At 41.9% G+C, this 12,050-nt stretch overlaps 1 protein-coding gene across 3 annotated transcripts in view; it reads left to right on the forward strand.

Annotated features, from left to right (window-relative positions):
* Positions 1-12,050, forward strand: part of MAP2K1 (mitogen-activated protein kinase kinase 1) — a 77,920-nt gene that overhangs the window by 26,882 nt on the left and 38,988 nt on the right. The window contains exons 1-3 of one of the 3 annotated variants that reach the window (XM_054688234.1): positions 3,372-3,385; positions 3,928-3,999; positions 11,796-12,006. In XM_054688234.1, the coding sequence (XP_054544209.1) occupies positions 3,929-3,999; positions 11,796-12,006 (282 nt within the window). In that variant the 5' untranslated portion in view covers positions 3,372-3,385; position 3,928. Of the gene's footprint in view, positions 1-3,371; positions 3,386-3,908; positions 4,000-11,795; positions 12,007-12,050 lie in introns of those variants that run through there. The other 2 variants (XM_037502761.2, XM_037502762.1) reach the window with 2 other exon arrangements.

Genomic DNA, 12,050 nt, shown 5'->3' on the forward strand with positions numbered 1-12,050 from the left:
CTTTACTTTTTTATGCCTGGTGTACAATCCTCTTCTCTCCTCCCACTGCCTTCCCCTCCCTCAACCCAGTTCTGTAGCATGGTGTACTTGCGCCCTTCGTGGTCTAGCCCCAGCTAAGCCTCCAGCCTCGCCTGGCCTTTCCTCCCCACACTTGCTTTCTGGCCACTTGGAGCGGCTTGTAACTTTAATGTCTTTTGTTTACCTTGATGCCCAAGCCTACACAGCTTTTCCCTCTGCTGCAAAATCATCATCCTTCAGGACTAAATGTGGGCATTACATTTTCTTTTTTTTTTTTTTTATAGAGGCATGTTTTTATTTATTTATTTGTTTGTTTGTTTTGTTTATACATGCACTGGGTACAGTCAGAAGCGCGGGAGGGTGAGAGAATTCACCAGAGCCAGAGCGGGGAGCAGAGCAGGCAGAAGGACCGAAGTACACTGCTGAGGGGAGCAGCGGGGGGCAGGAGAGGTCTGCGCGCCATGTGGGACCCTCCTCTGGAGAGGCCGCGGGCAGCTTCGCAACCCAGCGCTCAACCACTGCGCCACCGGGGAGGCCCGGGCATTACATTTTCTGACCTTCACATTTCCTTCCTCATCTTCAAAGGAATTGGGGGATCTTTTCTCTGTGTCCCCATAGTCTCCTGTGCCTAAGTTACTTTTCAGCATTATGATCTACTTTACCATGCAGTTGTTGCTGTATTTGTTAGAGTACTTTCCTTTTCCTTTTGTACACTGATCTCTCTCTATCTCTCTGTCTCTCTCTCTCTCTCTCACACACACACAACACACACACACACACACACACACACACTGTATGATGAGGGCAGGGACTATGTCTTTCTAGCTTCTAGTGTAGTTGGTGCCTAGCAGATGGTGACGTGCTCTAGAATAAATTTGCACCACATTTTCATGTTTGTAGGCATACATGGGTGTCACCCAGATAGCTATTCAACTTTTCTTCCTCTTGCCCCCCTCTAGATTTGAGCAGTCCTGGAGGTTTACATTCTTATAGTCACTTCTGCTTCTGTGGGACTTGTTTGCCCTTTCTGTGGTTTTTCTCTTCTTTTTTGCTTTGTGTTGAACCAGCTTGGAATTTGGTTCCTTTTCCTGGTTTCTGCCAATAACATTAAGAACAAAATAACCATAAAGCTGTTAGTGTGCGTGGCAGACTGAGCTGAAGGTCTAGGGAGGGGGGGATATACTATAGAAATTGTGTTTACAGTTGAAAATATAATGGTGTTTGGTATCTTTGGTCTTAAGTGACATTTGTCTCTCCACTGTGGTGCATCCTTTCCTTCCCCTCATGCTGTTCCACAGCCTCTCCCAAAACAGGCTTCTGCCATTTTACTCTGCAACATAGTTCCATTCTACCCCTGCATGCTGTTCAGGCCTGCTTTTGCCTCTCCCAAGGCTCAGGAGCAGCCCCCTGACTATGGGCGAGCTTTCTGATCCTCCAGTAGATGCTGCCATGAGAAGGTTTGTTGGCATAAATACTTATTTCTCCACCTTCCACTTTCTTTCAGAAGATAGAAACACGTACTCTCAGTTTTGATTTTAATTTTTTTTTCTCTCTGGTCCCTGATTTGCTTCTAGCGGGTAGATATATGTCATTGTTTGTGTTTTGGAAGTATAAGATCCCCCCTTTAAGTATTGTTACCATAGTGCACCTACCACCAAAACACCCACAGTCCACCATGCTCCCTCCTTACCTTGTTCTCATCCATCCCTGTGACCCTCCTGTTTTGGATGCCTCAGTTCTATAATCAGTTTTCAAGGGTTAGTTTTGGAATTTGGCTTTATCTGACCCTCTCTTTGGTTTCTCTATAGTCTACATATAAGTCTCACCAACTGGTGTTTGTCTTTCTCCTTCTGACTTATTTCATTTATCATAATCCCTTTCAGCTCCATCCATGTTGCCATAAATGGTTTGAGTATCATTTTTGATTGCTGAGTAGTATTCCATTATGTGTCACCACATTTTTTTATATTATTTTATATAATTTTTACATCATTTTTCATTTTTGCACTATGTATGCATTTTCATTTTGGTTATATTCCCCATACAATTCCCACCTCCCAACCACATTTTCTTGATCCATTATTTGATTTTGGGTATGTAGCTTGTTTCTTTCCATAATTTGGGTATTGTAAATAGTGCTGCAATGAAAATGGGAGTGCAAATTTCTCTTCATATTAGTGTTTTTGCATTCTTTGGGTAGATAACTGGGAGTGGAATTGCTGGATCATATGGTGTATCTATTTTTAATATTTTGAGAGACCTCCATACTGTTTTCCACAGGGGCTGGACCAGTCTACATTCCCATCAACAGTATAAGAGGCCTCCTGTTATGATGTTTCTCAGTGCTTATTTCCCAGCTTTTGATACTGGCCGTCTCACTGGAATGATGCAGTTTTTCCTTGTGGTTTTGATTTGTATTTCCCTAGTAGTTAGAGAAACCTGGCCAAATGCTGTTAATTTGAGGGCTCATATCCTGAGATCAAGATTCCTTGAGCATTGTTAGAGAGTGGTCTAGGCGGTGGGATTATTCTCAGAGCTGCTCTGTGTCCAGATGTAAGGCTTACTTACATCTCCTCTCCTGTGTTGTAACTTGAACAAGGAGAAGCACCCGCTGTAACACATACATTGTTCCTTTATATCAGGGAGAAAGCTGCTCTGGAGAATTGAAGCTTTCATAATGTGGACTAGAACTGGGGACATGTTTTGAGAGCTGTTTCTTCTAGCTGATTTTCCTGCCTTTAGCCTTGCTTCTGGTCACTGGCTATTTGCATCCCAGGGACTCAACTGTCTTCATGGTTCTAGTCTCTGAGGTCTAAGATTATGATCATGTTAGGTTCTGTCCTTTCTTTTCATTGAAGAGCAACTTGCACCTCTGGTTCATGGAGCAGTGCAGGCCATTATTACACAGGGAGTTTCTGAAAGGTCTTTCTCTACATCAGATTCTCAACGATAGGGTGGCATCAAATACATCATCTCTCTAAGGCCACAGTCAACCAGTTGTCCTTTCAGGAATAACCAGCCACACCCATTGTGTGGCCACAACCAGACCCAGGGCTCTCTTTGTTTCTGATTGTGATGACATAGTTATGATACTTTCTGCCTGGGTTGTCCATGGTGCTTTCTTCAACATCCCCTGCCCTTACCTCCCCCCCTGCTCCCTCACTATTACCCAGAATTTTCACTGCATCTACCAGTATGCTTCCCTAGTAGTGAAAGGGCACTGTCCTTTTTCTTCCCTTTCCATCCCAACCAAAATGTATCAGCCCTGTACATTCTTCTGAAAGGAGTTCCTCTCTGGTAGTTTCAATCTGTTGTCCTTTCAGGAACTTGTGCATTTTAGCTGAACACAATTCCTTACCTCAAGGGAGTAAGTCACTAATGAGTAAATACCTGGTGTTAGAGATGAGCTGGTGGGGATTCCCTTGAAGGACACGTGTTCCTTAACTACTCCTGACCTCTATTTCCTTACCTGTACAATGAGAACAACCTACCTACTAGTTAATGTGAGGATTAAATGGATTAATGGGTATACCAGGCTAGTATTTAAAAAACTCATCCCTTAATTACATCAAAATTTCATGGGACTGTTAAGTCCTTCTTTTGCCCCCATTCTGTGTCCTCTATTTTTTGATTATTTTTTCTATATTCCCTCCAAACTCCATAATTTTTCTTATTTGTACTTCTATGGAAGACTGATCCTTTAGGAGTGAATTAATATGTGACTAATAAGACACATTTTGTCCACTGGAGCAGAAGGAACCATAGGCTGTCAGTTCTTTCAAGCAACAATATGACACCCCCTCGCTGATTCAGGATGTTGTTCAATATTTAAGAAGGAGTCTATGTGAGTGGGTGGTCCTATCACTCCAGAGGTTCCTCTGTGTGTGTGTGTATGCGTGTGTTTTTCAGCATGACTGTCTGCAGAAACATGCCGTGGGAAGGTAATTTATATGATTTCAGAAGCCTGTTTGATTCCAAGGGGTAAGTTGGTTTTTTTCTTGGTTTTTGTTTTTAAAAGAATAGGAATACATGATTCTTATTTGTCTCTTTCTAATTGAATCTGCTTTACTTTTTAACTTTTAAAAACGTTTATTTGGAAGCTACTTGATCTAAAGTGAAATTAAATCTAACACCTGTCCTAATGCTTGTCTTCTTATTTTTTTCTTTTATTTCCCAGCCCTTCTCTTTGTTTATAATATTCTTCAACCCTCTTCTATACCAGTGTCTACGAGGATGAACCCTATTAGAATGCCTTTTCTCATTTTTGGCTATCTAAATTTTATGTATCATTCTAGATCAATGCAGGTCTCGTTTCCTCACATTCTGATTACTGCAATGTATCCTAAACTGTAGAGCCATCTGTGTGCTAGGTTCCTTATGAGAATTAGGGGGACAGTGGGACAGTCTTTGCCTCAAAGTCTTTTTTGGAAGTGGTGGTGAAACCAATAAAAGCAATACAGGTAGTGTATAAATTACACTGTGCAAGGTTTTTAGATTATGTATTGCATGAAATTGCAAAATTTCATTAGCAAAATGGAGCAAATAGTGGTAATCCCATCAAAGTGGTGTTAGGAGATTAAAGGAATGCATGAACATTTGGCAGAATACCTGACACACAGTAGGTGCTCAACACATCAGTAGTAGGTAGTGTACATCAAATGTTAATTTTATTAACCAATGTTTGCTGACAGCAACATAACCATATTGATTATTTGTTTATTACTTTAAAAGAGATCACTTTTTAAATATTACACTCAACCATTACAACCATCTTTTATTTATGATCTCATCGTTGACTTAAACTGCCCTTGGCTATCTGTATTCATTTCACTGTTTCACTAAGGGCCTTCTAGTATAAAAATGCATGCATTCTCAGAGAAGACCTGGGAAGATGAAACAACAGGTTTAGTCTCAAAGGAAAAAAGCATGGAGGACTGGATAGCTGTCAGTGGGGTTTACATGTGGACACTAAGCAATGACCAGGGCCTTGAACCACATAACCTGGGAAGCCAACTACTGTGCTTTTAGAGCTGTATGACCCTGGGACTTAGCTGCAGAGTTGTAGCCTTAGAATACTAAAATAAGAATATGATACTAGGATTTGAGACCTTTAGCACTGAAAAGGGCTTTAGAGACAACCCAATTGAACTTCCCTCTTTTACCTATGAGAAAAATTAAGAAGTGACTAAGTAACTATCAGAGTTGAACGCAGGTCTTCTGACTTCCCAATCCTTTACTGCTATTTCCCAACAACATTATCTGGCAGCTACATGCATGTTTTTCTTCTTTCTAGTAGTTTCATGTCCCATTGTGAAAAACCAGCTTTGTGCTGACCCAGAAGCTGCTGATTTCCTGCATATGTTCCTGACCCTGGAAGTGGGTCTGGGGGCTGCTTTCAAGAACAATGACTGTGAGATTTTTCTCACCTACACATCTGTCAGCAAGCAGAGAAGAGTAGGCGGCCAAGATGTGAGCAGCCAGCCTCAAGGAAGAGGAAAAAAATACATCTGCTAAATTCAGTGGAGCACTTTATGTACCATGTAAGAGAATGGCTGCTCTGAAGCATGGGTTCCCACAGCTGCTGAAGAATCTAAGCCCAAAGCTGGGTTCAACACCAATACAAAGCAGAGATATAGGGAACTTTCTCCTATCCAAGAACTGCCACAAGTACAAGGAAGAGTTTGGCTGCCATGGAGAAGAGGTCAATTCCATGCTCACAGGGCTTGTGTTATACTGAGACTGGACCAAGACAAGAGGAAACCTCTCTGCCCCTACCAGAAGCCTAGTATCAAGTAAAAAGCAATTATATTCTATCCCCAGAGAAGGAGCAGGAGCATGGAAAAAGACTCCACTCTGTAGCCAGGCATTAAGGGACAGTTCAAAGCCTAGGGAGGTATAGGAACACTGAGAGAAAAACCCGTGCAGCTTAGGCTTCACTCAAAACAATATAAAACCCATTGTAGGAGAAATTTGCAGCTGGCGGTGTTAATGTAAACAAGAAAACCCAAACCCAGCTCAACTCCTGATTAGTACCCTGACTTAACAGCCTGACAGAAAAGCATGTCCATTTCTAAGCATAAAGATGTTTTACTTCAGTCTGTTCTGTATCATAATGTCTAGCATTGAATCAAAAATTACAAGACACAAAATTCAAGAGAGAAAAACCAACCTATTATCAAGTGATAAGATGATCAACAGAACCAGACTCAGAGATGACTCAGATGTTGGCATTATTAGACAATTTAAAATAACTGATTGATATGTTAAAGTGGACAGAATACATGGACAAATAATGATTTTTATAATATATGGAAACTGAAAGTTGATTTAAATGAAAATGCTAGAAATTTTAAAAAACATTACATCAAAAGTCAGTAGGCTCATTTGCAGACCATATAGAACTGAAGAAACAGTGATCCTGAAGCATATAAGTTATAGAAGTTATTCAAATTGAAATACAAAGAGAATAAAAAATAAAAACAGAACAGCCAAGATCTATCTATGTATATGTATAAATAGAGGTAGAGTTACAGAGAGAAAGAGACAGGGACAAAGACACAGACTGAGATTTAGTTTCAGGAACTGGTTCATGCAATTGTGGTGCATGCAATTGCATGCAACTGGTTCATGCAATTTCTGGTAAGTCCAAAATCTGCTGGGCAGGCTGGCAGATTGGAGACCCATGAAAGAGTTGCAGTTCAAGTACAAAGGCAGTCTGCTGGTAGAATTCCTTCTTCTGGGGAGGTTTGTCTTTGATCTATTAAGGTCTTCAACTTGATTGGTTGAGACTCACTCCCACTATGAAGGGTAATCTGTTTCTTTGTTCAAAGTCTACCTATTTAAGTGTTAATCTCACCCCACCAAAAAAAAAAACCACTTTCATAAAAACATCAGACCATTTGACCAAATATCTCAGCAATGTTGCCCTGCTATATTACATAAAACTTACCATCACATGCCTCCTTCTAGTTATTTTCCTCCCCCAAAGGGTGGCCATTTTTCCATTTTATAATTATATAGATAAGTTTCGCCTTTTTTTGAATTTTATATAGGTAGAGCAATATTTTGTGGGTTTTTCTTTTCTTTTTTTTTCTACATTTGGCTTCTTTCCCAGAGCTTCTGTAACCTGTTCCAGAGAGACTGACAGGATTGAGCTGTGGAAAGGTGTAGAGCCCCTTTTTCATCTGTTGTCTGGGGCAGACCCCAGTTATCACAGCTATACCCTCTAACACAGATGGGCTAGCTTATGTTGCAGTCTGGAAGCTGAACCTCAACATACCCTCAGCCATATTCTGCACCTCCTCTGCTGCTTGTCACATTGACAGGCTTGGCCCTCAGAGATATCTAGACAGCTCGCCTCTCCTCCTTCCCATATAATCTTTTCTTTTTTTGTGAGTACGGAAACTGAGGATCAGAAAGGGAAGTAACATGCCCAAGATTTAAGAAACCACAGAGTGTGGATCAGGATATACAGGCTTGGTCTCTCAGTGCTGTTCCCTCGTAACTTGGGTCTTTCTGCCTTTCCTTCATTCTTCTTTGCTGGCCCAGTAGCATTCGTACTTGCCAAGCGCCACAGGAGGGAGAGACCTTCATGACTCCCTGGGCTCTGGTGAGGATGCCCATCTACACAGGAACCCTTTCTCTCCTTTCAGCACAGTGATTGGTTGTCATCCTCTGCTCTCCACTCTGTTTCCTCCTGGCAGAAACAGAGCCTGCCACCCAGGCTGGAGCAAGGTTCAGGTTGGTGACAGACAGCTGGCTGGTGTTTGACATGTAATTGTGGTCCATTTCTGTTTGGTGTATGACAGTTTGAAGACTCCATTCATTTTTAGGATTTTACCTCCCTCCCCTTCAGTCATTCCTTTGAGTCACCTTCCCATTTGCAACTCTATTCTGCAGTTGGAGGTTCCAGGGTAGGCCTTGAAAGGAGCTCTGTTTTAGGAGTTGGAAGACTTGCTACAACAAGATGTGTGACCTGTCCTCTCAAGGCCTCAACTTCCTCCCCTGTAAAATGTGTGCATCAGGTATCTTGAAGGTCCCTCCCTGTGCTCCATTTTATGCTGCTTCTTTATTCAAACCACTGAGCCATAGAAAGATTCCAGTTGTGGCAGAGCAGTTAGCTCAGCAGATGGGTGAGATGAGAGGGAAGGAGATGTTCTCACCATTGGATCATCCTTTCCCCACCCACTTCATTGTGCCTCCCTGGTGTTTTCAGAACACAAATGACAACCTTTGTTTTTCTCTGTGTTCCTTGTTATTCTCTGCATTCCCATTTCAAAGCCTATAATCTTCTTGTATCTAGATGAATTTGTGTTTACTGTAAGACAGCCATGGTGCAGCATTCACATTATAATTGGTTGTTTTTTCCTCTGTTTCAGTGAATTGTGAGGGATTCTGTGTGCATCAGAACTGGTCCCTGGAGTGGGCTGTGTGTGTGTCAGATTTATTGTGTGCAGCTCCACTTTCTTTTCTTAATCCCTAGTTCTGCTTTTGCTGATTTCAGTTAAAACCAAAGATTATGAAGCAGGCAGGTTCCTGCCCTCTGAGGTTTTGAACTCTGTTCCTTTGCTTGAAGCATCTCACCTTAGGAGGACGGAAGTGAACCTCATCGAACACCACTGGACTCCCTGGGCAAGAGGAAGCGACACTGAATACTGTTACGTTATTGATTGATTTCTTTTTAATGAGTTACTGAAAGCCTTTTTGATGCCAGGATTTTCCTTTCATTGTCAGATAAAATCATCTATCTTTTATTCCCTGAAACAGCTTTTTAAAAATTTGTAGAGGGTTTTTACGAATTATTAAGAGAAAGGCAGTGATTTCTGGATCCACCTTATGCTCCAACTTATCCCCACCTGCCCTAGCATTTGTGTAGAAAATTCCAGTGTTTCTTCCCATTAGTTTTCTATTTTGGTCCTCCCAGTTGAAGTAACCATGTGTCATGGTCAAGTGACTTATCCATGGTCACACAGCTAGTTGATGACCAGTTGTGATTAAGAAGCCCAGCTTCCTGAATACTGATAACTCGTTCACTTGGCAACATTCTGCCTTTCCCAGTCATGAGGAGAGTTTGCCACCATAACTTAAAGTCTTCACTAATTCCTTAACTGATGGAGTAGGCAGTTAGATGCCAGAGCATAGGAGGAGAGGTGAAGGAAGCATGAAGCCTAGCTTGAATTTTTCTTCTGCAGGCCGGGCAAATTACTTATATCTACAGAGTAAGGAAAATGAGCAGAGGCAGAATTCCCTCCACCTTTTCCCCCAAGTGGATGGTGTTTCTTGAGCCAGTGGATGACAGGATTGCATCTGGGACCAAGGGCACTTTGTGTAAGTCCATCATCTTATATGTTGTGCCCTGGTGTAGTAGGTGCCACATACTAGGATCTTACCCATGTTTGTAAGTTGCCTCTTTCATAGCAGTGAACTTTTGAAGAGGTCATACAGCATCATGGGTAAAGTTAGAGATTTCTCTCTTCTCAGGTTTGAATCCTGGCTCTGCCACTTTCTAGTTGTGTGACCTTGGACCAGTTGCTTCACCTGTCTGTGCTTGAGCTTGCTCTCTGTTGTAATAACAGGGCTGTGGATTAAAAGGATTAACAAATGTAAAACTCAAAAGGGTACACAGCATTGTGAGAAGAGTGTTTTTTCTTCTATCTAGCCCTCATTCCCTCTCTCCATCAAATCCACTCACTGTGCGTGTGTGCATGTGGATGGGTGTATGCATGTATATATACGTGTCATTTATTGACGGCAGCTTTTGGAGTCTTCATTTCCAGGTGGCCTGCTGAGCCCTCCAGGCAACTGTAGTTCATCCATATTTCAACTTCAGGGTCTATGTGCATTTAACATGTATTTCTAAATGTTGTCATTGGTAGACTCCTTTGTGGAGAGATCTGAGAGAAAGGAAACTGAGTATACCCTGTCACTCCCAGCCACACTTCTGCCAGGTCCCCATATCTGAGGGGCTGGGGACAGCTGTGAGAATTAGTTGATTCTTTTAGTGGAAAGAGAATATTGATTAACTATCTCAGTCAGCTTGGGTTGCATAACAAAATTATCGACTGGGTAGCTTAAATAACAGAAATTTATTTTCTCACAGTTTTGAAGGCTTGAAGTCCAAGATCAGGGTGCCAGTCTGATTAGGTGCTGGTGAGACCTCTTTTTGGCTGTCCCCTTGATGTTTTCTCACATGACCTTTCCTTGGTGGGTGGGTTGGAAACTGGGGATGCCACCTCTCTTCTTATAAGACCTCTTACCCTATCTGATTAAAACCCCACCCATGTGACTTTATTTAGTGTTGTTTATTCCTAAACATCTTATCTCTAGCAAAGTTATACTGAGGGGGCTAGGACTTTAACAAGTGAACTTAGGGGGTACAATTTAGTCCTGTGTACCAGTCTTCCTCCTCCCAGTGACCCAGTGAGGAACACTGTTCCCCTTTGACCCCAGGCACTGTGTTATTTGTAAGAACATTAGGTCTCCATTTCTCTTCTTTCTTGAGGTTTGGAGTGTGAATGAAGGGTGGAAACTTGTGCTTACTTCCACCCTTCCAAGTTCAGAAATGATGTGCATTGGAAGGAGAACCAACATTCTGACATGTAGTGATGACCTGTCTTGTCCTATGTTTAGACTAGGAACTAGAATCACATGAAGCACAGCGGTAGTGCTTTCACCACCTTCCTCTTAACAAACTCCCAGAAGCGATGAACACCTTCCAGTTCTCTCAGTAAAACACACTCAGTTATACCCCCAGAATGCTGAATGCACCATGAGCAGGCTGCTCTTTGCCACACCCACTCGCTTTAGCGCCCACTGGTTGAATTATGTGCTTACTAAGAGCCAGTTGGTTCTCAAAGCCATTTGTACAGTTGTAAGTAGTGTTGTAATTAAGTGATGCATTTCAATATCAGATAAACTGATGAAATATGACTGCAAATAAAGCAATCTTTCTCCCACCCTCCACCCCTTGAACACTTACTGAAAGCTGTGGGAAGACTCACTAAGTCAAAGTCACTAAAAAACATTACTGTCAAATTAGATAAGCATTAAGATTCGGGGAAATCATAAAACTCTTAAAATTTTATACTGAGATCTTTCTGAGATTGTCTACATTTTTAGTCCACTTTAAAGAACCAGGAATTAGAAGTGATAGACAATGTATTATGTTCAGGGTCATGTAAGAAATATGATGTGGTGTTCTTAGCTAGGGACCCTTACTCAAAGAGAAAGGTGAATGAATGCAAAAATAAAAATGTTAGGCTTATCTTTTTGTGATTCTTGCTTTATTTTGACTAACCTGGTTTTGAGCTAATCACATTTGAATGGTGGGTTTCTCCTATTGTGATTTGATGTAGAGCCTGCCTTGATGACTTGGTTTGGTTTATGTTTAGTGTTTTAGGAAATAGATTTTATTTTGTATATGGTACAAACAATAAAATCAATCCTAGAGGGTTTTTGAAACTGAAGTTTCAAATGAAGGTGCTTATTCTGGATTTTCATGGATTCCTTGGTTCTTCTCATACTCGCAATATATGAGAGAGACCTAATTCCTTCATTTTACAAATGAGGAAACCAAGGCCTTAAGAGGTGAGGTGTGTCATTGTGTCACGATCAGTTATGTGAGGTGGTGGAATGAGGGGACAGTAACACAGCAGTTGGAATGCCCCTCTCCTCCTTCAGTTCTCTCTGTCCCCAGTGATGGAGTCTTTGCACCAGGAGTTCTCTGGGTGGATGGGCTTCTCTGACTCTGCTGACCTGTGTTCCCTTCTTTTGTTCAGGACTAACCTGGAGGCCTTGCAGAAGAAGTTGGAGGAGCTGGAGCTCGATGAGCAGCAACGGAAGCGCCTTGAGGCCTTTCTTACCCAGAAGCAGAAGGTGGGGGAGCTAAAGGACGATGACTTTGAGAAAATCAGTGAGCTGGGTGCTGGCAATGGTGGCGTGGTGTTCAAGGTTTCCCACAAGCCGTCCGGCCTGGTCATGGCCAGAAAGGTAAGGCCACTTAAGAAAAAAAAAATCAAGTTTGCCTTAGTAAA

Source organism: Talpa occidentalis, unplaced genomic scaffold (assembly GCF_014898055.3).
Source record: "Talpa occidentalis isolate TD23 unplaced genomic scaffold, MPIMG_talOcc4v2.1 talOcc4.11, whole genome shotgun sequence".
NCBI classification, from domain to species: domain Eukaryota; kingdom Metazoa; phylum Chordata; class Mammalia; order Eulipotyphla; family Talpidae; genus Talpa; species Talpa occidentalis.